This window comes from Dermacentor andersoni, chromosome 1 (assembly GCF_023375885.2).
Source record: "Dermacentor andersoni chromosome 1, qqDerAnde1_hic_scaffold, whole genome shotgun sequence".
Classification (NCBI taxonomy): Eukaryota; Metazoa; Arthropoda; class Arachnida; order Ixodida; family Ixodidae; genus Dermacentor; species Dermacentor andersoni.
The window spans coordinates 371,608,170-371,628,766 of NC_092814.1; the positions used below are offsets into that span (position 1 = coordinate 371,608,170).

Sequence of the window (20,597 nt, forward strand, 5' to 3'; positions counted from 1 at the left end):
GGTAGGAGACAGAACTAGAGAGTCAACGGCGATTCTCGGCATTCTTGGCGGCTGTGCTGTGTTGGCCCAAGGCGACTAGGGGAATGCCGTGTCAACAAGCTGCTTTCACGATCGTTTTCACGAAAGCGACGTGATATTCTTAGGCTTTAGGTGTCTGAGCGTTAGTGTGTTGTGCATTTGTCAACTGAACATTTCTTCGGCGATGGCGTCGATGTGGTGGCTACTTGTAACGGTAGCGACGGTTATGAGTAGCTTCTTGGCATCAGGTGAGCACGTTATTTTGCCACATTTTCAAGTTTTCCAATCGTAGCTAGATTCTTAGCCTTCGATCAGCCATCGCTGCTCAGAGGCAGGAGTCTCGCTATTTATGTTCTACTGCGACAACTTGTTAGGCGCCTCAAGTGGCACGGCTTTCGGCGCACGGAACGGACGCTCGCCTGTTCGTAATCCGGTCACACCCTCATCTAAGCCTCAAACATGTTGCCCGATCCCGTGCGTTTCCCTCAACATCGGCGCCGTGTGTCAACTCATCTTTGAAGCTGCAACTAGCTTACCGTCTCTGTAAATATTGCGTAAACACTTGTAACTTAAGCTGCTGCCGCGGCCGTTAGAGGTTGCAGACCAGCTTCGTTGCATGACTTTCATGTTATGTTCAACAGCTTCATCCCGTTTTTAGGCAGCAGTAATTTCTTAGCAAATTAATACGCGACGATGCGTGCCGCAGTATGTATATTCTTGTGTTTAGGGGGAAAAAAAGCGAGATGCGGTAGCTTGTTCTCGCAATCGAAGGGGCTGCTACGGAAATGTTTGCGATTCAATTGTTATGTACCCGCGCGGCACGCTTCATTCCGCACGAATTCACCCTCATAAACGCGGGCGTTGCCACTTGCTGCTGGCTTGGTTCTCTATCGCTTACAAAGGGGCGGCGACCTGTCAAGCGTGCTTGTTTACGGGTGGGCTCACTCGATGCACGGATGCGGTCTCCGTAGCGCAGGACCGGAACTTCAGCAACACCGATCGATGAATGCGTCGCCTGGTGATTCGATTACGCGGTTGTTGCAGAAATGAAAAATCTTGCAGCTCTGATGTCATTTTGTCGTCTACAGCCAAGTCGTCGATATTGTCAAACTGGATTGTTGTCATGTTAGCATTTGCAGATAGCCATCAGAAAGCAGCAAAACACCGGCTGCTACTAGCTAACCTAATTCAGCAGATTATTAATGCTGATACTGGGCATTAAAATTGCTGGCCAGCAGAACATTTGCAATGAAATGCTCGTCTCCATCATCTTTATGGTGCATACAGATCTGCTGTATTTTTTTTTTTGTCATTTTTGAGTATGAGTAAATGCTTGAATGAGCAGTATGTTAAGATTTCAAATATGTGGCCACATGCAAGGCATCCGTTTACAGATTATGTAAGGCAGCTGTCTTAGTTGTGCTTCACAGCATAGATCCATTATGTTGGATGACCTGCAATATATAAAGCATTACACATTTTTGCATGTCTGTTATACTTCGTTTACATATGGTCACTACTGATAGCAGCATGGCGAAAAACCTCCATCAGAAGTGGTGGCACAGTGTCGAGTACCCAGGCTATGCACTCATGGTTCAAATCGCTATCCGAACTGGTCTATTTCTTTGGGAGTGGCTCCAGATTCTGGTTAAGCTTGCCCAGGGTGTATGCGGCCAAGCAAGTCCAGGTGCAACCATGCTGAGATGGCCTACTGTGTGAACTGGAATAGAGGCCAGTTGCGGACTGCAGCATGTGCTGCGTTTATTGAAGACCAGTCGGGAGAGCATTTGTTGGTTACAACATAAATGCCCGAGATGAAATTTGACTGCACTAGTCACCGGCAGCTGCCCTTTTGTCGAGAATGAGCTGACACAGCACTTGCAATTATTTATGCATGCTGCTTGTACACGTGCCTAGTCTTCAGTGGCTCATCATTTGCATACATTTTTTATATATTTAGAAGGCATAGATTGCGCACATAAATGCGCTGTGATTGTATGGCAAACATGACTTGATATGCATTTTGTCAGGGTGTGTGTACGTGTGGGGTATGTGTGCAAGAAAAAGCTAACAGGAATGTGGGCTTCTATATGCATTGTAGCTATTTGATAGCAAAGGACAATACACATTTGCAGCTTTCTGATAATTACCGGGTTTTACTGGGAATTTGAAGTGCATGTCATGCCCAAACCATGCTGCTACACGAGGCACTAAGTGCACCATTGTGTTCCAGTTGAAGCCATTTATTGCCATCAGTGCGACTCCAACCAACACCTGCACTGCTCGGAGCTGTGGGACCATAGCAACTCGCCAGAGCCAACAAGCTGCGACAACCTGTATGAGGCCAATTACTGCATCAAGGCCACAGGCATGTATGGGGGTGAGTTGCAACGGAGCTTTGTGATTGCATTTTATTGGCTACTGGGCGCACTGACCTCATTGCTTGAGAGACCACTGTTCTGAGCTGACATTTATTGTATTACTGGCACTGATAATTGGAGACATGCCTTTTAGCTGATCCTAAGAGTGGCCAGTGATATTTACTAGTATTACGCATGTAGCACATCCAAATATCCTCTCTCTAATAATTGCCATATTTAAATGCACAGGTACTGAACTCATTAAAAAAAGAAAGTCCAGTGTCTGTAGTATTCTGATCACAGGTGTGTACATTTATTTTTCTGTTCTCGGTGTTTGGAAATTACGACGCAGTTTTCAAATTCAGGGTCACAATGGCAGTCTCTGCAGTGAATGCCAAGATGACCTTGAACGGTGGTATAAACATTGTAAAAATGCTCTCTCAATTGCTCATTTAAACATCTGCCTGTTTGCCCAATGTATTTCTTTCCGCAAGTCAGGGGAATCATGTAAACCACACCGAGGGCGCATGCTCCCAACCGATTCCTATGGTTAGTAGTGCAAATATTTCGTCACGTGGCATGAGCGTTTGCACGCCTACAAAGCACTGATAATTTTTCCAGGGCAGAAAAAACAACTTTAACATCTACTTTACTGCCTATCATCTTCAAGCTGTGCGATATCTTGTGCAAGTAAGGGAGCATCACGACTGGCTTATTGTCTCTGGCAGCGCTGTGAGCTGGTGCTTTGTCTCCCAGCTTGATTTTCTTTAATATCTTTTCTGCGACTGAAACTAACAAAAGCTCAAGGTACCCAGCATATGTTAGGTGGGAGGCTTGCACTTGGAGAATGCACGTTAAAGAGTGGAAGCAAGACTTGTTGAGAGACTGGCATTGTGGCCCTGAATTTGAAAACTGCGCCGTAATTTCCAAACACCGAGAACAGCTTACACGTGAAATCATAGAGGCTGACAAGATACAGCGGCTGGGTGACCTTTGCATCAACGTGCTGTCTATTGCCCTAACCAAAAACGAAATCAAGTATCTGGCTGTGATGCATTAAAGGTTCATGTGTTACCTAATGCAAAAGTTGTTTTTTCATTACTTTTGCTCATACATATAGTTCTGGCGATTTCGCAAATAAAGATCAGTTGAAGTCTGCACTGTGTTGTGTTCTTCCTTCAGTCCTCGTCTTTTGCGCTGTGCACACATGTCGATATTGAATCACCAACTCGCCCAAGCTTCCACCTTATCATGCTACCGCAACATCACCATGTGAAACTATAAACGTTAGCTGAACTCCGATTCTCAATCTGATATTGTTGCCGCTACGCCACCTGAAATAAACGAGAGGCAGCCGCATTCTTTTGTCTTTCCGCCAAAGCCCTTGAGCGAGGACAGGCAATGAGGTGTGTGCTATTGGTGAAGTAGAGTCACGTGATGGCGCTCAGCGCCGTCTCGACAAAAACAAGCACGCGAATGCCTGCGTGTAGCCGACCTTTTGTTTTATTGATTCTACGGACAGGGTAAAACTCCACAGCGGTGTTTGCACCATTGTGCAGAGGCTTCTTATTGATGTTCTTATAATTCGATGGCTACCTGCTAGCTGGTCGGCAAGCAGAAGCAGCCACTCCAATCAATTACAAACACGGCAAGCAAAAACCGCAGACGGCGTAAGCGAATAAAGAGCTTTCATGTTAAGCATCTAAAGCAACCCGAATAAATTGTTTTGAAAGATATGCTTTGAGCAAGTAAGACAAAAATTTGACATACTAACAGCCATTTCATTCAAATGAAACCAGGTTAGTCAGAGTTAAGAAATTTCCAAGCAAATATCTTTCTGCATACGCGTTTGCTGCTACATTATATTGTTCTAAGAAGTTTGTGAATGTATCAAAGTATCTAAGGTACAAGTGGAAAGTATTGTGTTGCATACGGTAATTGCAGTACTATGTTGTATCTGTATCTCAAAAACTTGTTGCCCGAGTATCTTGTATGGTGTCATGATATAATTGCAAAGTATCTTTGCCCAGCCCTGTACTACATAGATGACAGCAGTTTGTCAGTGCTCAAACACTACGTTTTTGAAATCACGCTCTTTGGGCACATTTTTGCTGGAGGTTTTGAAAGAATTGTCTTGAAGGTAGTTTTGAAACACATTGCTGCTTTTGACGTGAAAAGTATGATCGGCCAAATAGCTTTATTACGTTCAGCATGTTCCCGCAGATGCCCATTGCCACAGGTCTCGCAGGATTCCGTAACGGCACATTGTGTCGTACGTCTTTCCATATAGAGAAATGCAGATAAAAAGAATTGTTTATGTACGAATGCGTCTCGAATGTACGCTTCGATGCGCCCGAGATGGTCGCTTGTAGACCGGCCTTCTCTGAATCCGCATTGATAATGATGAAACCTCAGTACATTTTGAAACCTCAGTACGTGAAACCTCAGTACATTTTTAAGCACTGTAAAATAAACCATTTTCCTCATTGCCAGTTATACCATTTGTGGCAATGACAAATAAATATTGCTTAAAGGCACACTAAAGGCAAATACTCACTTGACGTGGACTGTTAAAATACCATTCCAGAAATGTTGCAATGCTTGTTTCGTGCCAAGAAAAGACTTCGCTTACGAGAAAATTGCATCTGAAGGATCTAAATTCCTCTATCACAATTCAAATCTCCTGCCACCCAACCGGGGGAGTGGCGACGTTGCATGTGCCATCACCGCGCTTTGCTGCCGTCGATGAGCAAAACTGTGCCCGGCGGACGGCGGTACAGTGTTTTACACAAAACGCACACGCTCGGCCACATAGAAACTGAGCCACGACAGAGCGGTGCATTCGCTGCTGCAGCTGCTTTTGGTCAATTGGCATGGACCGTTTGGGCATCTCGCGACATCACATGGAAATTGAATTCTCTGCTACTTGCAGTTTATACGAGTTTTGCAAGCCAGCAAAAACCAGTGCATTACTACGCGATAACGAAACTACTGAAACACGAAAGCACGGGCGGCAGCAAGTCGAGCGAAAGCGAAACTTTTCGACCGCCCGGGTAATTTCAATGAGTTATTTTTTCTAAGAATGAAATAGAACTGAACAAGTAGTATTTTATTTTGTCTAATAATACAATGGAAAGATGTTTTTTGCAACGAATGGTTGAGTACTGGTGACAGAATTTAACTGAGGAGTGCTTTCGTCGTCGGGCAAGTACTCGTATGCCTGGGGAGAGTCTCTAATCATGTCCTGCATTTACCTCAATTTGTCGATTACCAACACTCTGTTCGCGTCAGTACTGACGCCTTTGAGATTCTCGTGCACTAATCAATCGCTTTAGCTTGACTTAATATTTGCCTTTAGTGTCCCTTTAATGAAAAGGTAAAATTAGTTTGCATGTGTGAAGCAAATTGGTTAAAAATGCTCTAGAAGTGTTTTGGAAGAAGGAAAGTTTGAAAATACGCTATAGAAAGAAAAAGCAAAATAATATCACTTTTGGTCAGAAGAATGAAGTGCTTAAGGGGTTAATAAGCATGGACGTTCCACCTTTGTGGTATGACATACTTAAGAGCACTTAAGCGCCTAGATGACATGGAAGTGAAAGAAGGCGCACACAAGTGCTAGCTTCGACAAATGCTTTATTGAAAACAGTATCACATATTTACGAGCACGCACGTCACAATCACACTAAGCAGAAGCAGTGATGCCCCTTTAAAGGGTCCCTTTAAAAGCCTCCAACGTGCTTCGATAATCTTATGTGCCTTTGGGTAAGTTTGCTGGCTACAGTACCATGAGCTTCATTCAGAGCTGTATTCATGAACTTTATTCAGTTTGTGAAACCCTTGTCAGTTGGAATTGCCATACTTGTTCCTTTTGCTCCAATATAGCCTAGGCCTTCTATAGAAAGACATGTCAAAGTTGTAGGCTTTCTTAAACTTTTGTGGCATCTATGACTAAAGTGTTTCAAGAAATGGCAAATGTGGTGCGGTTGTGTTGGTGTATGCTGGTTTGCATGCACATAAATGTTTTCTGAATTCAGCTTATGCACCTGCTGTGGTTGCTTAGTGGCTATGGTGTTGGGCTGCTAAGCACGAGGTCGGGGCCTTGAGTCCCGGCCACGGTGGCCACATTTCGATGGGGACGAAATGTGAAAACACACATGCACGTAGATTTAGGTGCATGTTAAAGAATCCCAGGTGGTCCAAATTTCCGGAGTCCCCCACTACGGCATGCCTCATAATCAGATCGTGGTTTTGGCATGCAAAACCTCATAATTTTTTTTTTAATGCAGCACATGCATGGAAAAAGTAACAGGATGCACTATGTGCTGGGATTTCTGTCTCCTTTACCTGGGCCACTGTATTTAATTGCCTAACAGACGTTTACTCTGACAGATGTTCCTGTGTGTTCAATCCCCTTGTCTCCCTCACCTGCAGGTCGCATTGGGACATTCCGGTTTTGTTCTTCTCGGGACCGGGGCCACTACTGTGATTATGTGAAACGGCCCGGAGATGACAGAGAATACCGAGCCTGTATCTACACATGCAGTGGTAACGGCTGCAATGCCTCTGCGGGACTTCGGCCTTGGGCTGGTGGTGTGGTTGTTTTGCTGTTCATGGTCCTTGCCCGGGTAGTTGCCCTTTTCTGAAAATCTCGTCTGAAGTGTCATGTGTGGCACATTGATTATGACAGACTCTTGCTACATACAGTGCTGCAGCAGCTGAAGTATCCCAGTGCGGGTGCCAGTTCCACGAAATCGCATTCAGGCTGTGGTTCTTGCATTTCAGTGAAGGCAAAGTATGGCAGCGTTTATTTTGCCTCCATCGGAACAAAAAGTCAGTGGTCTGTAAGGAGTTTCCAGATGTTTTTAACTTTCCCGTAAAGCCATGAAAATATGATTTGAAATGAAGCTATAACTGCGGGAAAACACAGGACAGAGTAAGGGGACGCAGACACAGCAGTGCCATACCAACCAGTGCAAGTCGCAACTGTCACAGCTCTTGGGGATCAGGTGCGTGTTAACCTTGGATGAGACATCATGTATAGGAATGCAAGTGATTCTGACTGGTTTTGTATATATATAATGCAAAGAAAAAGGACGACGAACATGTTTTTCTGACGAAGGCTGGTCCACCAGCCGAAATGTTTAGTAAAGACATTTTTCCAAAAGTTTGTCGTCCTTTTTCTGCATTGTATTATGTCGGGTCCAGTGTGAAGACGTTGAAATGCCCTATATATATGCACTATAAAGGCTGGTCACGCAGACCAGCCTTTTGGCTAGTCTGTGTGACCTTGATGTGTCCAACGTGTTCCTTGCTTCAACCTCTAGCTCCATCTTAGATACCGGGATTTTGTACCTTCCCTGAAACTTTACATTGTGCATAGCATTTGTACTAATGCTGTGATGTGAATGAGACTTATCTTGTGTTCTAAATTTCTGAAAGTATCACCATCCTCAGATTATATTATATGTATATATATATATATACTTTTAAGTAAGAGGTTGGCTGAGACGAGAAAGAAGGATCTCTACTTTTTTTTTACTCAGTTGACATTTACAAAAAAAAAAAAAAGCACTGTCCTTTAACTGAAGAGCATTGTTTACTGTCATTGAGTAGTACTCATTGTGAATATATTTTGCAGGCTTTAGTTAGCATGCTTGTGAAGTTGATTGCAATTATGCATGTCTGCTATCTGGTGCATATTTCTAGCAACAGGGCGCTGGTACACACAAAATTGAATGACTGCGTTCTGTCAGCACTAGAAAAATTTTCCCTTGGGAAAGTTTTGGCAAAAAATTTTTTGTTACGTTGTGACAGTTGACATCCTAGTGAGTCATTACAGCTGTGTCATTTCAGCTATAGCTTGTAATTTTTGTAGCTATGAGGAACACATCGTAGTTGCTTGGACTTCGTCAAATTTTGTCTGTGGTGTGGGTGTGGCTCAAAACACATAGCATAGTTATCGTGCCAAACTATGTGGTTTCCAGGCTCCATCTCACACTTACGATACATTGTGGATTTAAACGGAGATTAAAGAGCGATATCTAATTAAACGCCAACTGCAACGAAAATTTGGACAGTGTGAAAAGCCTAGCTAGTTTCAGATAGTATAGATATAGGGCAGCCTCCATGTAAAATTTTATGTTTGAAATATGAGTGAATGAATCATGAAAAGATAGCAAAAGTAAATGTTTCTGATACCGAAATGGGCTGGGAGACGGACAAACAGACAGACAGACAAAGAACTTTAATGAAGTCCTGAGAAGCGCTGCACTTAGAGCAGCACCTCGGGCCGTTCCCACGTGGGGACGGGGAGGCCTAGCCTCACAGCCGCATCGTGGGCTCTCTGGACAGCTCAAAGTTGTGGGAGAAGCTCAGAACTCTTGAAGGCACCTTTGCCTTTTGTTAAAAGTGGTGCATGACTTGCAACACGCGGCTCCTCAACATGACTCAATGTGATCTTCGAGATTATGCACTGCCTGCGGGACACTGAAATAGCGGATACGGCATAAGTCCCAGCACGTCGTCTCCAAGATAACTACCAGGTGCATGTGTCATCTGCTTGTGTGCTCCTAATAAGAAAATCGGACAGTTACCAGCCCTGGAAGCTTTGCCAAGATTGGCGCGGTAGTATGTGCTACTCATTTGTTACCAACTTAGTCAAAGTGAGATTTTGTTGCAGTTGGCCTAGAACACAAGCTCCTGAGTTATGGTCTTTGAGAAATTGCTCTTGCAGAAACAGGAGCAATATGACAGCCCTTATCGTGAGAGGATGCTTGGTGAGCCACAGAAGAGACTGAAACAAAACAGATGGCAACGCTGCCCCACAGTTCCCCTGTCAACACTAGTGAACGTGCCTCATGCCATACTGATACCTGGTGCGAAAAAGCCACTGATCATATGTTCGCATATTCATTCACTACACCAGCTTGCTGTGATGTCATTAACTTTGAAATTGTGTGCTCGGGTTTATTTAATTGTTTAGCCATAAAGTAGAACTGCATTGTATTCTAACGGAACTAAACACTGAACCTAGTAAGTTTTGACAGCTTTTTCTTTGACAAAAATGTTCGTATGTGTGAAAATGCTTTACATGATGCCGTGCTGATGTACCATTGCTGGGGATTTAGCATGAAATTCAAAGAAGCGAAGTTTGGCATTTAGTATCTCCGAGAATAATCAACGTTTTTTTTTTCCACCACATGAATGAAAGAGTTTTCAAAAAAATACTGTTATTCTAAACGGATCTAGCACTGCTCTTTAGTGTCCCTTTAATGCCAGTCGAGGTGATTAAGTGCCTATCGCTTGGCGTTGCTGAGGCATGCTTAGTAGATTTGTGCACCTTGATACATTGCTGTATGCCCGTTGCCCAAAACACAACAAGCACAATCATGCTCACACTCATGCTGATGAACTAGCCAGTTTTGCCTCAAGTTTCCATGCTGCAAAGCAGCAAAGGTGACGGATGTTCTTTTTTTACTGCATTATTGGCATGGGTTCCTTCCTGGTTCAAAGGGATGTTTGGCCAAATGGATCTTAACTAATAATAACTGTAGGCTAAACGGAGAGAGGAAAAAAAAAAAAAGAAAAAACATCCGGCCATGCCTCAGAATTTTATGTGGATCACTCGCAAGTGCCAGCTGGGCACACATGCCACCTGGTTCAACAGGGTGTATTCTGTAAGAGTCCACCTAGTGGACTGTCCATTTCGGCAGCTGTACTAGAGAGGAGGAGACGAGCGGCCCTAGCCAATCGGCAGCGGTGGAAATACCCTATTCCACCTGTAAGAGTGCAGCTGTAAGAGTCCACTAGGTGGACTCTTACAGCTGCACTGCATGAAACTGCACAGAAGGCAATCTTGGCAAATCATTTCTATGAAAATGCACACAATGGAGGAAGTTTTATGACAGGCAAAAAAAAAAAAAAGGTCATCTGCCTGACAGTAGCTCAAAGCTACTGTGGTAGAACAGCCATTCCGGTAAGGCATTGGTTTCAGGATCGATCCCTGGACCAGGACGAACCCTTCATCAACTTCGAAGCTTTCTTTCTGAGAAACCCGTGAGGGTTTCCTTTGTAGCTTCATGCTACTTTGGGTGGATGTCATTTTTTTGCTTTAGAGATGATGCTGTTGTTGGTATTGTGCATTCTCCACTAGTATGCCAAAGGCAAAGCATGAAAACTGAGAAAAAGAGGAGACATTGCCAATATGCTTGCATTGCATCTTGTGCAACGTGTAGTCTGCACCAATGCAACCCACACCTCTCCTCGACCAGGCTTGTGTTCCCTCCGAATGACTCGCATATACCTTTGACTAGAAGACGAACAGTCGCGGTCACGTGTCGGAGGAGGCACAAACACTGAAGCCACAGTGCATTCATAACACTGTTATGACTGCACTGTGAACTGTGCAAGACTGATGGAGCATTTTTTTTTTATTTGTTCATGCTGTTCCTTGTGCTCAAATAGGGACTAGTTCATTTCTGCTGTCCTAACAGACACATCTAGACTGCACTGACATCAAAGTATTTGCTTGATTTTCTCATTTTATGCCCCACACAAAATATTTCTTGAAGGACACTAAAGAGAAACATTAAATCACTTTAGACGGATGAATTATACTTTTGAAACTCTCTTTGTTAATTTTGCAGTAATATATAGGTCAATAATTAAAAGACAAAATGAAGGTCAAAGGTCCATTTTAAGATTTTGCACAGAAACCCCTCTGTTGGTACATCAGTGTGATGTCACGGATTTCAAAGTATTTTTTTTTTTGCATTTGAGCCGCTGTTACCCAGTATAAGTTCTTGAAACTTGCCAAGTTCAGTTTATGGCACTTTTAGGACACAATGTAGCCCATCTTTACTGATAAAAAACTAACTGGGCCCGAGTAGACGGTGTCAAAATCCGTTATATCATGGCAAGTTGGTGCAAGAACTTAAAGGCGGTGTTGCGACTCGTATTTCGTTCTTGCGTCTTTTCTGGCTTACAGGGCCTCCTCTCACAGTAACAGTGGCTTTTGTGCTGTTTTTGAAGGGTAATTTACTTATGCAGCACTAATTATTTTTCTCTTTAGTGTCCCTTTAAGCCTGCACATCAGACTCGTGGATAGGAGAAAGGAAAGGGTGTAGTATCTGTGAAGAACTGCGCAGCTCTTTCTCTCTTGCTTCTCTGCATGGCATTGTTGTTCTACCTCATGCACTGCTCTTCCTTTTCTTTTATCGCACCCTTTCACAAACCATTCCTCTTTCGCCACTGTGCAAGGCCTCGGTGAATTGAGGACCCAATGCCACTAGCTTGGCAAGGTGGTCAGAAAGTAGGCATAGCATAATAACAGTAGTGCAAAAACATTATTGTGAGCTGTTCCTCATTTTCAGTCGATTTACAACTGTAAAAAAAAAAAAAAAAATGTGGGAAACCCTGATTGAACGACATTATTTAGCCATTCTGACAAGGTGTCGGAACGTGGTAGTCGAAGACTATGAGCATGTTTTTATTAATCATTTCTTTTTGTCAACCATGCTGTGCGACAGCAAGAAGCTATTGTGAAGTGTATGTGTTCTCTGTTTATTGTGTTTGATATTTGTACTGTTACGAATCAGTGAGGTGTGTGTTTGGTCTCGGTGCCCAGCAGTGTTTGTTTTCTCTGCAACTGGTGTTGCTGTCCTTTCATTTCTGATGCATTTGTTGTGCTTGATACACTTTAGAAGTGTAATTCCTTCGTCCTGAACAGATGTCAGGTCCATACATGATCAGCGAGTGACCTTGAATGGAGGGCTGTCTGAAACAAGCCAGGCTCCACAGCAGCTCACCATGTTTCCACTGTTAAGTGAACTTCTCTCTGGAGCTCGCCATGCGCTTGGAATACACATTCTGTGACGCTGGATAGTCCATGTACTCGTGCATTTCAAACTGGCAAGAATGAGCTGTATGGGATGAGTCCAGGGGAGGTATTCTGTAAGAGTCCACCTAGTGGACATGTACATTTCATCTGCTGTTGTTCTGATTGGCTGGGCTGGGCTGCACGTCCGCAGCAACCAGGCGCCACAGCCAATAAGCACTTCAGCAGCAGACTAAATGGACATGTCCACTAGGTAGACTCTTACAGAATACCTCCCCAGCCTTGAGAGTAATACTAGCAGCAGTGACTCTTTTTTGTGCTTACTCTGGGCATGGATTAGCCAAACCTTTTGACACATTGACTGAATGCATTCCGTCCATTTTTACTGAATCTGTCTTCTATATGGTACGTGTATATACTATATATGGTTTGAAAATATAAAAAATGTGATTAAGGTGTCCAACACATCCTGTTCACCTTTTCTATTGCTACTTTACTGCCACATTGCCTTATTTTAAATTGCATTGTATAGTAGCTGCATCATGCTGGGCCTTACAGATAGTCCTTGTGGCTTTTGTACTGCATAGGTCGACTGCACATCCCCTACACATTCATCATGTTAGATGTTAAGGTTTCTCTCTCCTGCATGTCAGCCGCACGCCCATTCATTTAGATGAATATCAGCTACGCGTTCATCCTTTTTCATCCAGGGCCCTAATTTTGGATGGCAGCATTATGAATGAATGGTGGTACATTCAGAGTACATGCGGACGTAAATGTAGTTTGGTTAGTGGCACCTGTCAGCGTACTCAGGAGCCAGAATTTTAAATGTGGCCATGTTTTGATCGGTCATGCCTTGTGAATCCCCTCATGTCATTCGCCTTTGACCGTGGAAAGCAAAAAAATAAAGAAGTCTCAGCTGACCAAAACCATTGTTTAAATTAGGCAGCTTTGAAGTATACTGTATCTATAGTGGGTGAACCGAAAGTTGGAGATTTCTTCCAATTAACCCAAAGTTTAGATTGTGTGGTGTTGACTGTTTTACCTTCTTGTCTGTCATAAAGTTACTGCTTGCTTTATTCTTGGTAGCAATGACAAGCACTGGTTCCTGCAAGCAGCTCTTCTGTGCTTAAGCCTGAAGTTTCACTTGGGCATTGCTCAAGATGTCGGCCAAGGCCCTTTTCCTGTATTTTCTGCAAGGAGGGATACAAGCATAAGCAGTACTTCTAATGCCAGGTTTCAATGCATGTTGTAGTGTTCACAATACACATTGATTGATTGGGGTGAAAAAATTAAAGAATAGTGTTAGTGCTGTTACAGTCAGCAATAAAGGTACCACCTTGCATGCTTACCGTTTCTGAACGTGCTGACTAGAAGTCATCAGATTAGTGCTCTTCACAACGATTCTTCATAAGTTGTTTATCTTCCATGCAGTGAGGGTCTCGTACGGGCGTTCACCTACCACAATCGTGGCTTAAGTACCCTTTCATGAGCACATGAAGTTACATTTCCGGTGGAAATGCCATGTGCTGGCTAGTTAGGTGGAGTTTTTCTTTTCCACAGGTGGCTAGATTGCTTCTGGCAACCTGCACTGTCAAATCTGCCAAGTACAGCTGCTAGAGGCATGTTTCGTTTGTGTTAACTTCATGACCGGTTCTACACCCTGCCTGTTTATTCCTTGTCTGTCGACATTGCACTATCCCATATGGCTATGCTTGTTGTCATAAAAAGAAAATTGTCCCTTCAATTTTAGGCTTGTTATATCATCTTGTACTTGCAGTTTCTTGCTTTGGCACATAATAAGCGCAGTTAATATTTTTGTACTCTGAAAGCAAGAGTTTTGCAATAACCTGTTGGTAGTTACGGAGAAGAGAGGGTGTGCCAGTGTTTTGTTGCTAATCCATCAGTGGTACTTTCATTGACCTGGTGGTGTGTACATGGGAATCGGCAACAGACACTGGAAGGATCGTAGAAGCATCACTGCAAGCTGGCCTAGTTGCAATTGATTCCTTGTGAAACTTTGCACTATACAAACAGTGACAAAGAAAGATACACAAGGACAAGCACTTTCTAACAACTGGTTTTGTTATTCGAAAACATCAGACTCAAGTGCCCTACAGATCTGCGCAAAATATGTTGAGATTCCATATAGGGCACACATAGCGATCACATGAATTGTCTGGAAATTTATCGATATGAGAAGAGCAGCAACATTTCTTTATCTAACATAGTACTCGTTCTTGTGTATCTTTTTTCGTCCCCGTTTGTATCGCACAAATTTTCATGATAGAATCATTAATGGCAGACAATGGGCAAGCCCTTCTTCTTTCTTTTGAGATGTGCAGCAAAGTCTCATTCCTAATTTGCTGGTGAGACAAGTATGTATAGATTAGTGCATACGGGCGCTGCTGCTGGATTTTCAGAGATTTTTTTTTCTGTTGGCACCTGTAGGGCATCATTACAGCAGCACTTATGCACGCATAGTGAAGGAGGCACTTTGTGCATGCAGCTGATGCTGCCCATTTTTTGACGAGCCCAATAACCTCCACTTGCCGCATTTATTATTCTACTATACGCATATCAGTTCTTTTCTCCAGCTTGGCTTGCACTATTTGCAGTGCCTCCTGTGGTGAAAGCGACATTTCATGTTTGTTTTCAAACTTCCAAGTGATATTGCTTGGCTGTTAGACTGATTTTCCTTATCTTGCAGCTCGTCACAGTTTATAGAAAATGCTCTGGCATGTTTGGCACTGAGGCATGAATCCTTTCGCATGGAAAACATCACCACATCTGACTGTATGTTGTCTAACATCTGTGTCAAAATAAAGACACACATTGCTCACGTGTATAAGGTTTCCCAAGATGGCTGCTTTCTGTGATGCCTCCATCTCCTTTTTTTCGTGCGAGCGGTCCCATACCGCAGTTGTAGCAGACATTGCAATATTGATTGATGCGCAGACTATGGCAGCATTTGCATTTGACCAAGTGTGTGAAGTATACCAAAGCACTGTGGTTTGTACTTGGTAAGAGTTCAGTGAATAAGAGTTCTTCCGGCAGCTCCACATAGCAAGATATCATCACTTTCAGCTGCACCTTGACTGGTGGTTTGTGTGATGTGGGTGTAACGCATTATGGTTGTAGTAGCTTTCTTTTTTTTAGTGTTGTGCTTCTTTGGTCATGTGTCATAACAGCTGCTGTGATTGGAAGTTGTTACACAAAGACTGCAGTATTAAACATGGCAGTCCGAACAACACTGCTCTCTCTTCATTGCTGCTGCGAGGTTGTACTTTTTGTGAGGCATATTTTTGTTGTTTTATTTTTGTGAAATAAATCCCAAATGCTTAGGTGTATTATTTATTTTACCTTTTGCTGGTGTTTGGCACCTGTCGTTACAGTTTGCAGTGTGCTCAACTTTCTGGCACTGCCGTCTTGCAATATTGTAGCTAAATGTGCTGAGCTAAATGTGCCATGCGATTATTATTCAGGAGCGCTGTTTGCATCGATCATTTTTGGGATATTTCGCATGACTCGGCACCAGGCATCTCAGCCCATACTGCGATGCGTCTAGTGCAGAGTCGAGCAAAAGCTCGACAATACCACCTGAGGGTGCAGTACTGCACAAGATGTCATTACAACAATGTCAGGTGGTAATGCCTGAACTAAGATAATTAGCATTAGTGTGACCTGCAATACTGTTGTTACAGTGAAGCTCTGCACCAACACTCTTGGAGGCCGCACTGGAATTGACAATCTTAGTTCACACCTTGTTGGAAGCTTGCTGCATGCTTGAAAAACCCGTTCAGCAACTGCACCCTTTTCATGCAAAATGTTCTCCTGTGAACCTGTTGTATGCCTCTGTGCTGTAATTTAAGCATCACTTGCATAATGATGTTCTAGAATGTGCTCTTGGAAGCAATATTTCATGCCCTGAATTCTTTTCTTGTCTTTTTCTTTTTTAACTTTCGAACTAAGGCTCAAGTAATTACTCGCTTTGGAGAAGTGGGTGATCATGTGCAAAACTCGAACATACAGCCTTTGACCTGAAAAGAGGAAATCTGGTTCTAATTGATTGCAGTAAATGTGTGTACTGCCACTACATTACACCCTCTTTATAATGAAGGCACTTTATTCGAAATACCTCCTTTTGCAAAGTTTGTTGTCTTGAAAGCAGTGCCGCTGGTTTTAAGCCATATTAGTCGTGGCGAACTCTGATTATTATGAAAGGCCACCATCCATTGGACCTTGTGGGCTTCTCATCCGTGCTCTTGGGATAAAGGAACGACAACACAGTAGTGCAAACAATCACAAGGGCATTTATTGCACCTTTCATAGATCAATGCCTGCTAGCCGAGTTGCTATCAAAACATGCCGATGGGCCCGTGACAAATCTAGAAAGTCCGACTCACCGCGACCGGATAGCGAGCGAATATGTTCGTCCCAAGCTGGATCTCAACGCCTGGTCGTTCGAGCGTACGGTCACGCGAACGGTGGCGTGTTCCAACGAGCCCACGCGAGACGGTCTCACAGAAGCATGGATCGGCGCACGCGCGGAACGTCCGCGCTGCTTGCCGACCTTGAACCAAAGAGGAAGCGCCTTCTCCTTTGCGCGCCCAAGTAACCCTGCCGTGAGGTGGCGTTAGCAGTGCAACACTCGCGCCATCTCTCGTACTGCGCTTCAACCACACCGACCGCCGCGGGCCCCAGGCCTCGGGAGCTATGTGGGAAAACAACATATCAGGGGACGTGTGAGAGTCGCGCATCCCCACAACCTGCGCGGGATACTAGTGCAGGCGACGACACTTTTCCAGCGTTGCGAAGGCCACGCAAGTATGCCGGCGCTCCCGGCCTTATCAAGCCTTGATAATCGACACTTTCAGGTCTTTTTCCCCTGCTCTCTGTATGTTCTGCGGTCTGCTGGACTAATCTGCCGCATGCTGTAACCTCAATGACTCCACCTACTATCACACTTTCGGGGATGTCGCTTTCAGTGGAGAAGGTGCCCTTCGCCGCAATGTGGTGCCGTGCTGGACGTGCCAGGCCACTTTAGAAATACGTTGTAATGCACATACTCAGCCCCAACACTGGGACTTCCCTTGCTACACTGCATGATCGAAAGAACAAGATTCCGTAGTTGATAGTAATTTTGCAGAGCTTTCGTGTGTTTTGCATGCACGCCCTTGCAATTTTTTAACAATATCACGCGAGCATCGACCGTATGGCCTGTCAGCAGCCTTGTAGTGGCGACTGACGGCGGGATTGGCAGCTTTATGTGCGGTCGTGCAAGGCGAACTCTAGTTCGAATGTGTACTGCTGCGCTGTTCGCTTCAGGTGTGCCCCTCACTGCTGCAAGGCCACTGACACGTCGTGCGGTCGATGCTCGCGTGATATTGTTAAAGAATTGCAAGGGTGCACACTTATTAAGTAAACCTGTAGACGTCAATTGTAACTGCTGTTTAGTTTCATACGTCCTAGGGCGCAGTCTTATTTAGGCATCTGCAACCTCCCCCCCCCCACGTACGCAGCAAAGCGCGCGCGCACTAATGTATGTACAGTGTACTGGGCAGTGGGGTCTGATGCAGCTAGTGTCTGGGGTCTTCCGGTCTCACAGGAGTACCGACCGCTGCGGGTTCGAGCTTAGCGAGCCACAGGGCCGCGTCAGCCATGGCCTCTTGCGCCGCTAAGCGTGTGCTCAGGCCGCAAGTGGCTTCCGAGCAACACAAGCAAGAACACAGTATTGCCTCCAGTTAGCGGAAAACGTTTATTGTATCCGGCGGCAGGGAACCAAAGGGGTCCCTACCAAGGGCAGAAAATGCAGTCAGGGGCGCCTCAAGCATGTCGCTGTGAGAGCACAGGCTCAAGCTGGGACATGCTGCTAGGAAAAGTCCCAGCGGCTATGCTACTTGCTCTCGCGATAACCAATGGGCCAACTCGCGAAAGCTCGGGCAATCTCCTTCGGCTTGGGCCTCCGATAAGTGCGGCTTGGCGTGGTATGACTTCGCGTGAGGACTAGGCACCCGTTCTTTTAGCGTCCGGACAGGATCAACATGAGCTACGCGCTCCCCGCACGGGCAAAGGAACCCTGCATGAGCTCAGTCCTAGTCACAAAGGTGTCGGCAGACGAGAGGAAGCATGTACGTACCCGGCACAGTCCCAAGGGAGAAGAAACCTGCTAACGCCACGAGAGTAGCCACCAGGGGCCGCCGCTTCGTGACGTCGTAGCTCCGCCCTCACTGCAAACCATCACGAGTGGAGCGCCACCGCTGAAAACTGGTTCGGCCCAAGGAGGGAGTGAGGCGTAGGGATTGCAGAAACAGCTGAAATGCGCCCGCGCAATGGCGCGTTGAATTCCCCAAATTCCGACACGTTGCATCCAAGAGGTGGCGCCACAGACAACTTCAATGGAAGCTTTGCTTGCAGAAGTAGAGTGACCCTAGCAGAAGCTTTCATTTTGCTGGCACTGCCGTTGATTTCAGTTCGAAGCAGTTCACACTCCTGTTTCTTTTTAATTTCGGCACACTTAAGATTCTTTACACAAGTCTAGTAAGCACTATATTAGCTCAGGCCACATGATATTTGCTGCAACAGTACCTTCTGGAAAAGGACCACGCTAATTCTTGGGTGATTTGCTGCCTATTCTAACCGCTAGATATTTATACAAATAAGGCGTCGCTGACAGCTTTTGCTTGTGCGGAAGGGGTCTTAAAATTTTCCGAATTATCAGGCAATTTTAAAGAAATTAGAAAAACAATCTTGTTGAATTAGAGGGCAGTGACCAAATGTACGGTTTCATGCCGTGTCGACCTAACCTAATATGATTTTGTATCAAGATTATGTCGGGTAGTCCACAAGTGAATTGGAAAAATCAGTGCGCGCATGCTTCCTTGCCGACCTAAAAGAAAATGCAGGTACTCTAGCCAGGTTTGTGCCTCTGCATAGCCAAAACAAAATTGTATGGCTTAAATATTTCCTTTCACTTCAGTTGTTTCACATGTGACAGCAGCCTTTTGCATTTATTATTAACAATCATTATGCAGTTACACTTTTGTTATGCTTATGTATAGCAATATAACGGTAAACAAAATGAAGAGAGCGGGGGGTATTCTATAAGAGTCCACCTAGTGGACTGTCCATTTCGGCCGCTGCTGATTGGATGCAGCTTTACGAGAGAGGAGGAGACGAGTGGCCCTAGCCAATCAGCAGCGGCCGAAATAGGCAGTCCACTAGGTCGACTCTTACAGAATAACCCCCCCCCCCCCCCCCCCCCCCCGAAGTGGTGTTACTGTGTTACTAACATGAAGCTTTTATTTCCTAGAACTGAAGTACCACATCCAGCCATTGATTCATGCACTTTATCTCATGTGCAACGGCTCAACTTCAGCTGCTTGGCCCTCTGCCGCTGTCCTGCTTTGTCACTTTTAAGTACTTTCACATAAAAATTAAGACGCGTGGCAACGTAAAAACGAATTATTATAGCTGTGAGGGTAGGAACGTGTGCATTGCAATAATTTCGAGAGAAAGTCTGCTGTTAACTGCCAGCATATATGCATATTGTGACATAAGGAAGGGCAACGTCCCAGTCGTGGTGGTCCTTCGAAACGTACTTGGACAGCATGTCGGTAAGAGTACGGTTTAACCGCTCTGTCAGGCCATTGGTTTGAGGATGGTATGAGGTAGTCAGCTTGTGTTGAATAGAGCAGGAACGCACAATGTCGGCGATAACTTTCGAGAGGAAGTTACGACCACGGTCAGTAAGCAGCTGTTGCGGGGCGCCATGCACTAAGATAATGTCACGCAAGAGAAAGTCCGCAACATCAGTGGCGCAACTGGTAGGGAGAGCCCGCGTGATAGCGTATCGGGTGGCGTAATCAGTTGCGACGGCTACCCATTTGTTCCCAGAGGATGACGTGGGAAAGGGACCGAGGAGGTCTAACCCAACATGAAAGAACGGTTCCACAGGGACGGTGATCGGCTGTAGATGACCGGAAGGTAGCACCTGAGGTGTTTTCCGACGCTGGCAGGGATCGCAGGCAGCAACATAGCGTCGGACGGAGCGAGCGAGACCAGGCCAATAGAAGCGGCGGCGGATGCGGTCGTACATGCGGGTTACCCCAAGATGTCCTGCAGTGGGTGCGTCATGCATCTCAAAGAGCACAGTCTGTCGTAGATGTTTTGGAACGAGAAGAAGAAGATCAGATCCGTCAGGGAGGAAGTTCCTTCGGTACAGAATGCCGCCCTGTAGGACATATCGGCGAACGGATGCGTCGGTAGGTGTAGAGCGCAGACGCTCGATGAGTACTCGCAGCGATAGGTCTCGGTACTGCTCATCGGCGATGTTAGCGAAGGCAGACACAGAGAAAATGCCGTTGGCGGTACTACTGTCGGCG

The 20,597-nt window shown here is 45.1% G+C and overlaps 1 protein-coding gene across 2 annotated transcripts; it reads left to right on the forward strand.

The window, feature by feature from the left end:
* The first annotated feature begins 35 nt into the window (after positions 1–35).
* On the forward strand, positions 36–15,563 carry LOC126516791 (UPAR/Ly6 domain-containing protein bou-like). 2 transcript variants are annotated; one of them, XR_008609451.2, is made up of 4 exons: positions 36–266; positions 2,252–2,398; positions 6,810–7,384; positions 12,106–15,563. XR_008609451.2 is itself a non-coding variant. In XM_050166894.3 (4 exons), the coding sequence occupies exons 1-4, from the start codon at positions 203–205 to the stop codon at positions 12,133–12,135; spliced, it is 435 nt and encodes a 144-aa protein (XP_050022851.1). In that variant the 5' UTR covers positions 36–202; the 3' UTR covers positions 12,136–15,563. The 2 variants fall into 2 exon arrangements, 1 of the variants encoding a protein (XP_050022851.1); XM_050166894.3 differs by having other exon boundaries at positions 6,810–7,003.
* Positions 15,564–20,597: the final 5,034 nt, after the last annotated feature.

Bases quoted from the DNA above. Each gene is read 5' to 3' on its own strand.
- LOC126516791 (XM_050166894.3), top strand. From the start codon at position 203: ATGGCGTCGATGTGGTGGCTACTTGTAACGGTAGCGACGGTTATGAGT. The intron at 267-2,251 runs GTGAGCACGTTA...ATTGTGTTCCAG, and splicing joins GAGTAGCTTCTTGGCATCAG to TTGAAGCCATTTATTGCCAT. The intron at 2,399-6,809 runs GTGAGTTGCAAC...CCTCACCTGCAG, and splicing joins GGCCACAGGCATGTATGGGG to GTCGCATTGGGACATTCCGG.